General features: G+C 35.2%; 1 protein-coding gene across 1 annotated transcript in view; it reads left to right on the top strand.

Annotated features, from left to right (window-relative positions):
* The first annotated feature begins 6,717 nt into the window (after positions 1-6,717).
* Positions 6,718-16,277, top strand: part of dre4 (SPT16 homolog, facilitates chromatin remodeling subunit dre4) — a 78,117-nt gene continuing 68,557 nt past the window's right edge. Inside the window, exon 1 of the mRNA XM_089095395.1 lies at positions 6,718-6,872. Within this exon, the coding sequence (XP_088951521.1) occupies positions 6,804-6,872 (69 nt within the window). The 5' untranslated portion in view covers positions 6,718-6,803. The remainder of the gene's footprint in view (positions 6,873-16,277) is intronic.

The following is a 16,277-nucleotide window of genomic DNA, read 5'->3' as shown; positions in this document are numbered from 1 at the left end:
CGTTTCTACTGATTAGTTGCCAACTGCGCTTGACCTTACCTTGCACAGAAAAACACCTGTGTAAACTGGTGGTTCCTACCAGCAAATACATGCTGAAGATGAATACCTGGAAATTCCGATCCAATCTCATGGGAGGCCACGGAGGGAGTTAGCAAAAAAGGGCATGAGAGGGGATTTTCTTTCGCCCTATCACTTTCGACCTTTTAAAATGCACTAGAACCTTTATTTCTTAATTGCCAGAGCCCCTTCTGAAATTTCTACGGCCACCCCTTCTACACCAAGCGTTCGTTAAAAAAATAATACACGGGAGGCACACAAACTTATTATCAGGCAAACCTGGAGCACTATATCTGATAAAATCAATCTGTAAACAATATTGCCAATATGCATAGTTTAGAGCCTTAGCCTAAGGGGTTCGGGAAAAGGTTCATGTCATCCCCGAGGCCATTTTTTGGATTTTTCAGACATTTAAAACAAAATAGTTGTGTCATAATTTGTTAGAATAGCATGGGTGATTAGGGAGGGGGGTTTTCAAAAAAGGGCAATGAAGATGGTCTGCTGTAATTTAGTGACTGGATAACGGGAGAAAACTGGGGCACGGTCTCTTCAACTAAAGACTTGGATTCCCAAGTAGAAGAATTCCATAATGAGGTAAATTCAAAATTTCTCGAGAGCTTTCCCAAATGTAAGACTCAATTCTGTTCTAGTGGAAAACCATACGTAAATTCAAAAATAAAGCGACTGATAAAACATAAATTGCACCTAATACGAAAATGTCAAGAGAACCAAGCAAAACAGGCGGCAAACCAAATAAAATGGAAAATCAAAGAGGCACAAGCAAATTACTATGAAAATGAAGTTGACCATCTTTTGGAGTCCAAATCTTTGCAGTTCTACAGTAAAGTAAAATGTCTGACTGGTAAAAGTTCTCAACCAGTTGACTTCATGAAGGAACAGCCTCTAGAAAAAACTGCGAATGATTTAAATGCCCATTTTCCTTTAATTGTGCAGTCTTACCCCCCTTTTCCATCTGAGGATCCTCCAGTAAATTTAACTACTCCTTCAGACGATAATTTAATTGCTGATATTTCATCGGCAATTATAATCCGTAAACTCTCTTCGTTAAAAAGAACTTATGTTGCCCCTTTTGACATTTCAGTTGCTCTCATTAAAGCATTTGCTAAAGAATTATCATTTCCCCTTAAGATAATTTTAAATAATATAACAAAAACAGGATATTTTCCAAAGAAATGGAAGAATACCCCCATTCGAAAGAAAGGAGATGCTAACGATTATTCTTGTTTCCAGCCGATCACAGTTACGTCAATTTTTAGCAGAATATACGAAAGCTTTGTTGCCGCATAGCTGAAAAAATATCTTTTGAAAGTAACTGATCGAAAGCCATTTGGTAACATCCCTAAGAGTTCGACAGTTCTTTACCTCGTTAATTAAATTGATTTTATTTTAAAACACCTGGATGAACCTGGAAAATGGATAAATTTAATTACAATTGATTTCAGAAAAGTATTTGACCTTGTATATAACAAAATCTTTTTAGAAAAAATGGCGGAAAAAAATATACCCAGCTTTATTATTAAAATCATCAAGAGCTTCTTAACAAATAGAGAGCAAACTGTAAAGTATAAAGACGAATTTTCCTCTGCTCTGCCAATTTTTTGTGGAATTCCACAAGGAACTGTGATCGGGCCACTGGGCTTCCTCCTCATGATAAATGAAATTGCGACTGAACTGCAGGACAGATGGAAATACGTTGACGACTTGTCCTTAACGGAAGTCGTATCTGAGGATTCGAAGAGCAATGCTGCTGGTTTCATCGACCAAGTTACCTTAGAGGTGGCTGAACTAAACATGGTCGTGAATAAAGACAAACGCTCGGTCAGGACATTTTCTTCGTCTTTCGAACCTCCTATCGCTTCCAAGCTAATAAGTCATAAAATAACTTTACTTGGTGTGGTGATTTCTTCTGACCTCTCTTGGCGGGAGAATCCAAAGACAATTGTAAAAAAAGCTAACTGCGCAATCTACCGATCATTCCTTCCCCCATCTTTTCTCTCTATAAGATCTTATCCCCCCAGGGAAGTGGCTGAAAAGGTTCCGAAACTGACCCCAGTCTACTGTAACACCATGCGCTACAGTAAAAGCTTTGTGCCAAGCCTTGTGAAATATTACAATGATCTCTAGTGTTTTTATTATTTAGTTTATTTTATCCTGACGAAGTTTTATCAGACAATTTTATTCTCAATCTCAAGTGTTTTTATCCTTTATTTTATTTATCCTGACGAATTTTTATCAGACAACTTTATTTTGCTATTTATGACTAAGGGACATCATATTTGGGCTTTGCCCACGAGAGCAATGTCTTGTTTTTGAACTAAATGAATTTGAAATTTGAAAAATGGAGGGGCTGGTTACCCTTTAATCACTTTCAACCTTAAAAAAGGCGCTAGAACTTTAATTTTTCAATCAAATGAACCCCAAAGATAATATCTAAAACCACTTTGGCCTGCCATAGAATAAAAAAGAAAACGATCAAAATTTGGTTTTTCGTTTGGTCTTTAAAAACCCCATTTTCGATGGTTTTCTTTTTTATGAAATGAGCCCCTCCCAAGTTTCCATGTGAACTTGTCAGGGCGAAAAATAAATAAATAAGAAATGACAGACGGAGGATATGGTTTTCTATTTAATTAACGCTAGCTAGAGGGTTGCGCTCTCTGAAACAAAAGTGAAAAGTTTTATAAAAAAATTCAAAATATCCACAATTTTTGATTGTCAAAACAAATTGCTGTAAAAAGCTACACAAAAAGAGATCGGTTGCTAATAAAATATGATTGAAGCATGATGAACAATAGAAAGACTCAGATCACGGTATTTGGACATAAGTTTCGAAACAATCGAAGGAAAAATTATTTTTTAACAAGTTTTTTTCAGGATTCATTTGAGGGGGGAGGTGTTTCCTCAAATAATTGTGTTTTTATATTAGATTCCTCTAGGTCCAAGCACTTACGATAGTAAGTTTAAACCAGGTCAGGGACAAAAATTTGTTTGGCTCATTCCTGGGTCCCCTAAGACCCTTCCTATTTAAACAAAATATGTGTTCCCCTTGGCCCAGTGAGCGACAAATGAGTATTTTAAAATAATCAGACACCCAAGATCAAGAACACTTCCACTTACTACTATAAAACCTGTCTATGAACGATTCACAACTTGCATAATCTATGGCGTTGCCCCATGGACTAGGGAGGTCACATCATCTCTAGAGCCATATTTATTGGACGTTTCAACAATATTTGAACAAAATGAATACTTCGAAATTCCGATCTGATCTCATGGGACGCCACGGAGGGAGTTAGCAAAAAAGGGCATGAGAGGGGATATTCTTTCGTCCTATCACTTTCGACCTTTTAAAAAGCACTAGAACCTTTATTTCTTAATTGCCAGAGCCCCTTCCAAAGTTTCTACGGCCACCCCTTCTACACCAAGCGTTCATGTAAAAAATAATACACGGGAGGCACACAAACTTATTATCAGGCAAAGCTGGAGCACTGTATCTGATAAAATCAATCTGTAAACAATATTGTCAATATGCATAGTTTAGAGCCTTTGCCTCAGGGGTTCGGAAAAAGGTTCATGTCATCCCCGAGGCAATTTTGTTTGGATTTTTCAGACATTTCGAACAAAATGGTTGTGTCATAATTTGTTAAAATAGCATGGGTGATTAGGGAGGGGGGTTTTAAAAAAAGAGCAATGAAGATGGTCTGCTGCAACATGGTGACTGGATAACGGGAGAAAACTGGGTCGCGGTCTCTTCAGCAAAAGACTTGGATTCCCAAGTAGAACAATTCCATAATAAGATAAATTCAAAATTTCTCGAGTGCTTTCCCAAACGTAAGACTAAATTCTGTTCTAGTAATAAATCAAACCGTAAATTCAAAAATAAAGCGACAGATAAAACATAAATTGCACCTAATACGAAAAGGTCAAGAGAACCAAGCAAAACAGTTGGCAAACCAAACAAAGTGCAAAATCAAATAGGCACAAGCAAATTACTATGAAAATGAAGTTGACCATCTTTTGGAGTCCAAGCCTTTGCAGTTCTACAGTAAAGTAAAATGTCTGACTGGTAAAAGTCCTCAACCAGTTGACTTCATGAAAGAGGAGCCTCTAGAGAAAACTGCGAATGATTTAAATGCCCATTTTCCTTTAATTGTGCAGTCTTACCCCCCTCTTCCACCTGAGGATCCTCCAGTAAATTTAACTACTCCGTCAGACGATAATTTATTGCTGATATTTCTTCAGCAATTATAATCCGTAAACTCTCTTTGTTAAAAAGAACTTCCGTTGCCCCTTTTGACATTCCAGTTGCTCTCATTAAAGCATTTGTTAAAGAATTATCATTTCTCTTTCAGATGATTTTCAATAATATAAAAAAACAGGATATTTCCCAAAGAATGGAAGAAAGGGTCTATTGCCCCCAATCGAAAGATAGGAGCAGCTAATGATTTCTCTGGTGTCCGGCCGATCACAGTTAAGTTAGTTTTTAGAAGAATATATGAAAGCTTTGTTGCCGCACGGCTGAAAAAATATCTTTTGAAAGTAACTGATCGAAAGGAATTTGGTAACATCCCTAAGTGTTCGACAATTCATTACCTCGTTAATTTAATTGATTTTATTTTAAAACACCTGGATGAACCTGAAAATGGATAAATTTAATCGCAATTGATTTCAGAAAAACATTTGACCTTGTTGATCACAAAATCTTTTTAGAAAAAATGGCGGAAAAAAATATACCCAGCTTTATTATTAAAATCATCAAGAGCTTCTTAACAAAAAGAGAGCAAACTGTAAACTATAAAGACCAATTTTCTACTGCTCTGCCAGTTTTTTTGTGGAATGCCACAAGGAACTGTAATCGGCCCGCTGGGCTTCGTCCTCATTATAAATGAAATTACTGAAGAGCTGGAGGACGGATGGAAATACGTTGACGACTCGTCCTTAACGGAAGTCTTATCTGAGGATTCGAAGAGCAATGCTGCTGGTTTCATCGACCAAGTTACCTCAGAGGCGGCTGAACTAAACATGGTCGTGAGTAAAGACAAATGCTTGGTCACGACATTTTCTGCGTCTTTCGAACCTCCTATTGCTTCCGAGCTAATAAGTCATAAAATAACTTTACTTGGCGTAGTGATTTCTTCTGACCTCTCATGGCGGGAGAATACAAAGACTGATAAAATAGAACGAGTTCAGAAGAGATCACTGCAAATCAGTTATGGTGGTTCCCCTGTATCTTACTCCTTTTATCTCAAAGAATTTAAACTTGAATCCCTTTCTTCCCACCGAGAAAAATCATGCCAAAGATTTGGCTCCTCCCTCCTCCAGCATCCCATCTACCGATCATTCCTTCCCCCACCTTTAGATCTCGTCTCCCCACCTTTAGATCTTGTCTTTATAAGATCTAGTCCCCCCTGGGAAGTGGTTGAGAAGGTTCCGAAACTGATCCCAGTCCACTGTAACACCATGGACTACAGTAAAAGCTGCGTGCCAAGCTTTCTGAAATATTACAATGATCTCTAGTGTTTTTATTCTTTAGTTTATTTTATCCTGACGAAGTTTTATCAGACAACTTTATTTTGCTATTTATGAATAAGAGACATCATATTTGTGCTTTGTCCACGAGAGCTATGTTTTGTTTTTGAATTAAATGAATTTGAAATTTGAAAAATGGAGGGGCTGGTTACCCTTTAATCACTTTCAAACCTTAAAAAAGGCGCTAAAACTTAAAATTTTCAATTAAATGAGCCCCAAAGATAATATCTAAAACCACTTTGGGCTGCAATAGAATAAAAAAGAAAACGATCAAAAATTGGGTTTTTCTTTTGGTCTTTAAAAACCCCATTTTTGACGGTTTTCTTTTTTTATGAAATGAGCCCCTCCGAAGTTTCCATGTGAAGTTGTCAGGGCGAAAAATAAATAAATAAGAAATGACAGACGGAGGATATGGTTTTCTACTTAATTAACGCTAGCTAGAGAGTTGTGCTCTCTGAAACAAAAGTGAAAACTTTTATAAAATTCAAAATATCCACAATTTTTGATTGTCAAAACAAATTGCTGTAAAAAGCTATACTAATAGAGGTCAGTTGCTAATAAAACAGGATTGAAGCATGATGTCCAATAGAAAGACTCAGATCACGGTATTTTCTTCTTGATGCGTTTACCGTAATCCTACAGTGTAATCAGATGATTATCAGAATTAACCGTTGTAAGAAACCACCATTTAGAGAGAATTTGAGCTGCTTTTACATAAAGGAAGTGTGTACGTCACGATATAAAACTATATATTCGTCACAGATAGTTAGAATTCTGTCTGACTTTCAGCAAAAATTTTGAAGCTTAGCAATTCATAAAGTATTTTAATGCTAAAAAATAAAATGGCAGCTTAAACTGTAAACTTTAGCCCCTTTTTCAATTGAAATTTTGCGGTAAAAGAAAAGTATAAAAATATTTGACTAATGAGCTTGTAAGAAAAATGGTTTCAGTTGCAAAACTTTTAATGTTGTACTTCCATTGGTTGATTTTTTTTCGGCATGATCTTCTAAAATCAAATGAACAAAGTGCTGGCATCTTTTGCGTAGAAACAGAGGACTATTACTAGCCGCATTGTATTTCATTATTTTCATCTTTATAATCATTATTGCTTAAAGAGATATAACAGAAAGTGGTTGAATACTCTGATTACTAGACGTTAAGAAGTTTAAATGAAGATAGCATTATTTTAGCCTTTGAAGATGTCAAACCCATCTATCGATAAAGAAGCATTTGTCAGGCGTTTAAAACGACTCTATGAGGCTTGGAAGGTGAGTTTAACTAGGCTAGGTCATTATTTACCAAATCATGTTATTGAGTTAGGAATAAAGTAAATACACCATTCGATGCCTTTTTTTATGCTGATTACGAATATAACAATCATTTCTATCGGAAATGAATTTTAGCCCCCCCCCAATATATGCCAGTTCAGGGTATATATTTCTACATACGGGGGGGGGGGGGTAAAGTTTAAACTTACCTCCCATTTACATCAGAAATAAAATTGGTCAATATATACCAAATCATATTATTGAGTTAGGACTAAAGTAAATACACCATTCGATGCCTTTTTTTATGCTGATTACGAATATAATAAGCAATTCTATCGGAAATGATTTTCAGCCCCCCCCCTATATAGGCCACTTCAGGGTTCGGTTAGGTATAGCCGATCTAGGGGGGGGGGGCTGAAATTCAATTCCAAAATAAGAGATTATAATATTTCTAATAAGCATAAAAAAGGCATCTAATGGTGTATTAAATTTAGTACTAACTCAATAAAATGATTTGGTATATATTGTCCATAAAATTTGCCCCCCCCCTATTGTTCAAATATATACCCTGAATTGGCATATATTTAGGGGGGGCTAAAATTCATTTCCAATAGAAATGGTTAGCCTATTAAATTTGTAATCAGCATAAAAAAAGGCATCAAATGGTTTATTCACTTTAGTCATAACTCAATAATATGATTTGGTATAGGCCTATATTTACCAAATTCATTTCCGACAAAAATGATTATTATATTCGTAAAGAGTTTAAAAAAAGGCATTGAGTGGTATATTCACTTTAGTTGTAACTCAATAATATGATTTGGTAATATTTACCAAAAATTTACCCTGAAAACATCATTTGATGCCTTTTTATGCTCTTTTGTCATTCAAGAATTGCTTTTGGGGCTAGTGGACATCCACCATATGACTAATATGGCAGTTAAGTTCCTTTGTGATGCAAATGGATGTTATATTTAGATTGAGGATGCAATTCTAGGTATAGGCTATAGCCTATTTGCACATTAGGGGGCGGAGTATATATTCTGTGAATATAGGTCCTAAGAAATGAGTTTTTTAGAAAAACTGGAAAAACAAGGAAAGAAGTGAAGATAAAGGCTCTCCCCCTGCAAAATGTGTTAACTAGGGTTATTCTACATATCATGGAGTAAGAATTGTTTTCTTAGTATGTTTCCTTATGTCCAGCTGGACTCCTAAGCTTAAAATACTGGTTGGCTAATTTAAAGATTTGTATATATATATATACACTGTCAAATTAGCCATCTGGTGGTATCCTGGGGCTAGTTGCATGCTGAGCCCTTAAAGTGGCCCCAAAGGTATTTCATTCGGTAAAAATTTAAAATTGTAGCCCCTGATAAGGAGACATATTAAGAAAACAATTATTACTTTAAAATATGTATAATGATCCTAGTTAACATATTATCCAAGGGGAGAACCTTTATCATCAAGTCTTTCCTCTAAAAATCCTTCTTTTTCCAGCTTAAAAGAAAAAGTTTCCTAAAACCACCTTGCTGAGATTCAATGCTTAAGTCTTTTGAAATTGCTGTCAAATAAGTTGTTTTATAGATAGCATTCATGCCAATCTTTGTAGTTTTTTTTTTTTTTTAATGAGCTGTGGCGCAAATACAAAATATTAATAGCAGTGGCAAAAATCAAAATATTTCTATAAATATACATATACATACAGAGTATATACCCCACCCCCCTAATGTGCAAATATATAACAAAAATTTCATTCTGAACCTAAATATAACCAAATGAACTGTACACCAACCCCTAAATATATCAAAATCAGGGTATCTATGTATTTGCACATTAGGGGGGTGGGGGTATATATACTGTGAATATATAGGTTCTAGAAAATCCATGAATTTCTTAGAAAAACTTGAAAAACAAGGAAAGAAGTGAAGATAAAGACTCTCCCCCTGCAAAATGTGTCAACTAGGATTATGTTGCATATTATGGAGTAGGAATTGTTTTCTTAATATGTTTCCCTATGTCCAGCTGGACTCCTAGGCTTAAAATACTGGTTTTTTGGTCACACTGTCAAATTAGCCATCAGGTGGTATCCTGTAACAATAGTGATAATTAAATTTGAAAAAACCCTATATTATTAACATATTTTATGCTATTCAGAATAAACTCTAACTATTATTAGTCAACTAGTTTGAAAATGAATTGTTTTCTGGGGCAATGTTTCTTTCCAGCTAGTTGGCAAAATTAAGTTTTGCTGGGGAGAAGTTATTAGTCAACTAGTTGGAAAAATTAAGTTTTGCTGGGGAGAAGTTATTAGTCAACTAGTTGGAAAAGGAAAGTTTTGCTGGGGCAACATTTATTGTCAACTAGTTGGCAAATTTAAGTGTTGCTGGGGAGAAGTCTAATTTAAATTTTTCTTATACAGATATGCCAAATTTTCCAACTAGATGACTAAAATGTTTTTAATTATAAGGAGATTGGATAGTACCATTCTATATAAGCTTATAAACTAATTTTTTTCCAGTAGTCAGAGGGTGGAGTCCCATAAAAAAGTTATTCAAGAGCAATATAAGCTATTCCAAAAATATTTAGCCTATTCTTAACAATTCAAACCTCATTTATTAGGCAATTCAAATATAAACTGTTTTCCTACTGTTTCAAATTTTTTGAATATCATAAAAAAATAGTGCTAAATTTTGTGATTCAAAACTGGTGTCGACAATTCAGGGTACATATTTACACAATAGTGGGAGGGTGGGTAAATTTCAATGTTAATTTGCAGTTGGCCATATAATTTAGCTAGGATGAAAGTGAAAACATCATTTGATCCTTTTTTATGCTCTTTGATTATTCAGTTCATTGGTGATGCTAATAAATGTTATATTTAGATCCAGGATGCAGTTTTGGGTATAAATTTGCACACTATGGGAGTGGGTATGGTATATACTCTGTAAATATATAGGTCAAGAAATTCATAAATTTCTTAGAAAAACCACAAGAACATGGAAAGGAGTAAAGATAAAGGTTCTTCCCCTACAAAATGTGTTAACTACAATTATTCTGCATTTTATGGAGTAAAAATTGTTTTCTTAACATGTTTCCTTATGTCCAGCTGGGCTCATAGGTTTATAATACTGGTTGGTTAATTTAAAGATTTGTATAGTAAAAGACCACTTTTCTTTGGCATTCTAGAAAAATAGAGATGAATTTTTTAGACCACTCCTATTTTACTATAGCATGATGCAATGGGAGAGTATTAACAAGAGCCTTGCCTTCTTGGTGAAATTTTCCCCAATAATTTGTCAGCATAAATTAAAAATGTGGTTTCTGTTTTGACAAGCAATTAAAAAGAAAAAAAAAACATATTTAATATTTTTGATTTATAGAATAAATATCAAGCAATAAAAGTTACATTTTTTTAATCAGAAAAAAAATCAGTTTTCTGTTTATATGTGAATATAACTGAAGCACTGAAGGAATATAAGTGTCAGAATTGGATAAAGTTATTTTTTTTTTCAAAAAGAGGTCCTTATAGGTAAGTCAATAAATTACTAATTTCAAATGTTTGATCTTAAATAATTTTAATGATAACCATGTCCATGCATAGCTTAGGTGTTTAGCTATTAATTAATATATACAATTTGGTACTTTTGTCTTATAGCCACCACACTCAAGATCTTGTATCACAAATATAAGAAAATAACCAGTTTTCATGGTCTTTGTACCAGACAATATTGGCTTTGGCGAGAAACTACAGTGTAGCTATATTTTAATTAAATATTTAGTTGGTATTTCAGTTATGCATTTAATATAATGCAGTTAGGGTAGGCAGCCCCCCTTCCATAAATCTTTGTTGTAGTTTTCATAAATTTGTTGATAAAATATTATATTTTCCTCATATTTGTTTTATTTCATTAGCATAACCAAACTTCACTTCTCAATAGAACTTGAGTGTGGTAGCTATAAGACACAAGTACCTACAATTCTTCTCAATTCCTCTTTGGTAACAAGGTATGAGGGTTTTGGTTTTACACATTTTTGCTCAATTGGATACTGGTTTTTTACCCTAGCCCAGGCTATAATTGGGCTTTATGCTAGATGAGGTTTGTTTTGCCTCCTTCTAAGTAGTCCCATCAGATAGCCTACTATACATTTATTCAGATATTTTTCCATCTTTGTCATTGTCTTTATCTTAAAAATTATGTTTAATTGCAGCTTGGAGCAAATCTAAGGATTTTCATTCTTGTAATGCTCTATTATACCTTCTGTAGGTTGTTTGCTAGATTTGAGTTGAGGACTCAGCAGCTTCCCAGTTGTATAGGAACTTTTGCTGGAGCCATTCTTTGTTGAGATTTTGCTTGGATGCACCTGTCAAATCAACAACCACTTCAAAGAGTTGATTCCATGATTTTATTACTTGCTGGCTGAAGAAATGGGTTCTTTCTTGGATTAAGGAGCATTTCTTGAAGATTTTCTTGGAATGTCCTCTAGTAACAGAGTATTCTGGGGGGGGGGGCAAGGAGACTAGGGAGAAAATTTTTGGAAATAATTTGTGGGCCATTATCATGTTGCCACATTTCCTCCAGCATGCAAGAGTAGGAAGCTTCAAGTGATGTAAATGCTCTTTGTGTGGCATTTGTTTGACCATTTTGGTTGGTCTTTGTTATACTCTTTCTAGTATTTCTTTGTCCTTCTTGAATAGTGTGATGCCAGGAAAATTCCAACCTTTAGGTGTGGGCAAACTAGTGCCTTGTAGAGCTTCATAAGCACACTTGGGCATCTGCTAGAGATAATTCTTTTGATCATTCCAAGAGATTAGAGGGCAGACATCAATACAGATTTTGCATGTTTGCTGAACTTAAGCTTACAATCTCCTAGATCTCTTTCTTCAGGGACTACAAAAAGGGGTTTACCTTGGAGATGGTACTGCTGAAGTGGATTACATGGCATTTATGAGCATGGCTCCTCTCTTGAAAGAGAGGAGCCATGTATCAGCCCAAGTCCCAAGAATGTCAAGGTCTTTTTGGCAAGGCTGTACCCAGGGGGGGGATTAGACCCCCCTCCCCTGAAATATTTGTTTGGCTTGTAAAAATGTAACAAAAATGGATATAAACAATTTTTTTTGTGTAACCCCACCCCCCCACCTACAAAAAAATCTTTGAGTAACTCCCCCTAAAAAAACTCCTGGGTATGACCGTGCCTTTTAGATAAATTGCAGATCAGAGGTTGTGGCTGCTTTACCAACAAGTATTGAGTTGTCAGCATAGAGTAAGGAGATTTGAGTGAAGATTGGGTGGATCATTTATATGTACATTGAAGAGACTCAGCCCAAGAACAGTCCCCTTGGGAATGCTGCTTAAAACAGTTGTAGATGAGGAGAAACGAGACACCTTGAGAGTCATGAACTCTTACAGCTTGTGTTTTTTCTGAAAGGAAACTCTGTATCCATACTGGACAATAACACTTTCAACAGCTGTTGCTTTTAGTTTGGTGATGAGGAATTCATGACAAACCCTGTCAAATGCTTTTGAGAGGTCCAGGAGCACCATATTGACAGGTAAATCATTATCCAACAATGATGTAACATACTTGTATGTGTGTATTAAATTTGTATCAACAGATATTAAAGATCTGAAGCCATGTTGAGTGGAAGTCAGAATGTTGTTAATTTCCAAGTGCTGAATTAGAGCTCTGTTGACAAATCTCTCAAGCACCTTTACAACTGCAGGAGTGATACTGACAGGACAGTCATTTTCTGCATGATGTTTGGCAGCTTTGTTGTGGATTGGTGTCATATAGGATGTTTTCCAATTCAACAGTAGTTCTCTGTTTTGGAGGGACAGCTGGAAGAGTCTACGCAAGGGAAAAGTGAGAACAATTCAGCATTCCTTGAGGAGCCTTGGGTGTACCCCATCTGATCCTTTGGATTTATCAACATAAAGTTTATCCAGACTATTTAAGACCATATCTTTGGTAATTGATAATTTTGGCACTGGATCACACATTAAGTTTGATGGTGCTGCAGGGATAGTTGGACAAGCTCAGATGGTGAAGGCAGAGGTAAACTGGATACTCAATACATTAGCCTTATCTATTGGTGATGAGTGGGTTATGCCATTATGTTTGAGGTCAGGAATGGTGTGATGGTTAGGATTTTTGGTAGAAACATGTCTCCAGAAAGATTTTGGGGTTTGCCTTGATATCTGTGGCAAGTTCCTACTCATGTTGAGACTTCAGTTTGCTAACTATATTGGAGGTGAGATTCTGAGCCTTTGCATACATTTTCTATTTTTTTTGTGTTTTCTCCTTGTTGTACCTTTTCCAGGCTCTGGCTTTCCTGTTGATTATTCTTTTCGCATCCTCTGTGAGGAATGGAAGTGTTTTTGGCTGTTTCTGGTAGATGACACAGGAGTGTTTTTTTCAGTTGATATGAGGGCTTCTTTAACATTTGTCCATGATATTTTGACATCAGAAATAACAAGTTCTGACCAATTTATTGAGGCTAGTTCCTTCTGTATTGCTTGATAGTCAATAAAAGTTTGTGGACAAAGATTAGGTTGCAGACATCTATTCAAGGATAACACAGAGAGGATGACTGATGGTGACTGTTGCCAACTGGAGGAAGAAATTCATTTCTGATAAGGGAATCAGGTTAACTCAAAATTACTAGATCCAACAAGGAAGGATTCTGGTTGCCATGATGCCTTGTTGGCTTGTCAATCATTTGATGAAGGAAGTTATCAAATTTTTTTGTCAGGAACAAGAAATTTTTTTAAAAGGACAGATCTAGGGAATGCAGCAGCTACAACATTATTAGTATATTGTTTTTGGCTTAAGATTTGCATAAAAGCAATGATGTGTTAGCAGGGACAATATCTTATTTAATTCAATTTATTAAATACTACATTAATTGCATAAATACTCTTTGGTGCTAGAGGTCTCTAGAAGCATAGCTTGTGGAGGACCTTTCGTCAATCACAAAAACCACACAAAACAAATCAGGGAAGAAAAAAAAACAACATGATCTCGAAAATATAACCACAATAAAAAAAAAACAAAAAACAAACAAAACAACTGCTACGCAATAACCTTAGACTTAATTTTCTCCAAACTGAAAATTTTCTGTCATTTATTTAAATTCCAAACCATTAATAATAATGTTGAAACAACAGGGTTCTAATCTGATTCAACATAATAAGAGACAAAAAAAGAAAAGAAACTTGATAAAGTAAAGCAGAAAATAATAGATAAAGCAAAATGAATAAACAAATAAAGAAAACAAAAATACTTCAAGCCTTAGAGAATATTTTTCTGCAAAGGGAATAAGAAAGAGAAAGTTCACTGGGAATAGAGTTCCAAAGAGCAATTACTCTATGAATTGATGACCTCTGAGCTGCTGAGGATACCCTTTTAGGCAGCCAAAATTCATCAGCTGTGTTACTACTACTTAAAGAAGAAATAAAATCACAAATCTCTATTCTTGAACAAGGAGTTAGAAAAATACTTCTCTCAGCTGGTGAGGATTTACCTGGTCTAGAAAAGGAAGGGGCCTTAACAGTTGATAGGATGGTAAAGTAAGAGTTGAAGGCATTAGGTACAGCTGCTTTTTCAATAGTTGAACTATCTTCATTTTTGAAGGTGATAGGCTGTTTCTTTGTTTGTTTCCTACAAGATAAAGCTTCATTAACTACACTCCAAACTTTCTGTAAATTACCTTTGCATTCCTGAATTTTCAACAAAAAATAATTCTTCTTAGATAGTCTAATTTTTGATGTTAATACATTCTTATAGTGCTTATACTTTGATAAATCATCAGGGTCAAGGCTTTTGCAAGCCAGCTTATAAAGTTCTGACTTCTACATTGTTGATTCCACAAGACTGGCAGACATCCAAGGCATCTTGGGTTTATATTTGCTAGAAGATTTTACTAGTGGAAATTTTTTTTTCAATTAGTGTTTGCAACCGACTCATTAATGAGGCTGATACCCAATTAACATCTTCAGAATTAATTACTGAACACCAATCACTAGCCTAAGATCAGACATAAGGTCATGAACATTGTTCTGACTATAAATTCTTGTATAAGACTCACCTTTGGCATCCCCTTGGCTCAGCATTTTTATTTTGGGAACAGAACAATACCTTGGAAAATGGTCAGAAAGATCAGAGAAAATAATACCAGATGAAAATTTAATATCATTTAAAAAAAAAACAGAAAAATGTTGTCATTCAGTGTTGCAGAAGATCTGACTGGATCAACACGAATAGGAAAGAAAATGCAAGGAAGAAGGCCAGAGGAAGAAATGGATTAAAAAAAATGGTCAGACTTATCATTCCCAAAGCATGGTGGACAAATGAGTGCCAAAATAAATGGAGAACAAAAAAGGCAGCTAGGAGAACATTCTTATAAAAACCATCACCTACTACATATTTAAAAAAATTACAACCAGAATCTAATCTAAGAAGGACCATAATAAATGCTAAATATAACTACTGGAATAATTTTGCAAATAATCTTGCCAGAAAAACACATGAGCCAATTATACATAAAGTCATAAACCACATCTGTGGGAAAAAGACTTCCCCCAACCCACTCCTGTATGAGCTTATACATAATAATACCCATTATGACAATGATAATGAAAAAGCTAAGCTATTTGCCACTCTTTGCTAATTAGCTAACATCAAATAATTGTAGCAAAATGTCCCCAATTCCTGTGAACCCAAGTTCAAACTCGCCCAGGATCCGAGTATATAACCAGCCCATTTTCAATCCAGGAAATGAATAATGCAATACATCATATTAGGACCAAGACTAGCGGCAGCTATGACAACACACACCCTACATGGATAAAGAATCTCACCTCTTCATACAAACAGGAAATTCTAAATTGTTATAATCATGCTTGGGCTTCATCTATGTTTCCCAATATCTGGAAATGTTCGTCCCTCCTACCAATCCTAAAGAAAAATAAAACCAAAAATAACCCTGAGTCTTATAGGCCCATAATGATTACTCCTGTGATGAGGAAAATAATAGAGAAAATGATCTATTACCAACTCCTCTGGTTTGTTGGAAAAAATAATATGATCTCTCACACTCAAGCTGGCTTCATTGAACACCACTCCTCAACAAATGCTTTCATATTATTAAGAAATGTAATGAGGAAATGATTCTCAAAAAATAATGTCCTAGTTGCAGCTTTCCTAAATTTTGAAGGGGCATGTGACAATTTGAACCACCAGATTCTCTAAAATAATCTTGCAAACCATGGACCACCCCCCAAGTTAGTATCTTTTATAAAATCTTTCATAGAATTGCGAAGTTTTATTGTTTATGTAGGTTCAGCCTCTTCACCCCAAAAGACAATAACCAAAGGCCTTCCTCAGGGAGCAGTCCTCAGCTGCCTC

This window comes from Artemia sp. Qi Xiang Cuo, chromosome 10 (assembly GCF_049724085.1).
Source record: "Artemia sp. Qi Xiang Cuo chromosome 10, ASM4972408v1, whole genome shotgun sequence".
NCBI classification, from domain to species: Eukaryota; Metazoa; Arthropoda; class Branchiopoda; order Anostraca; family Artemiidae; genus Artemia; species Artemia sp. Qi Xiang Cuo.
This window is presented reverse-complemented; position numbering and strand designations above follow the sequence as displayed.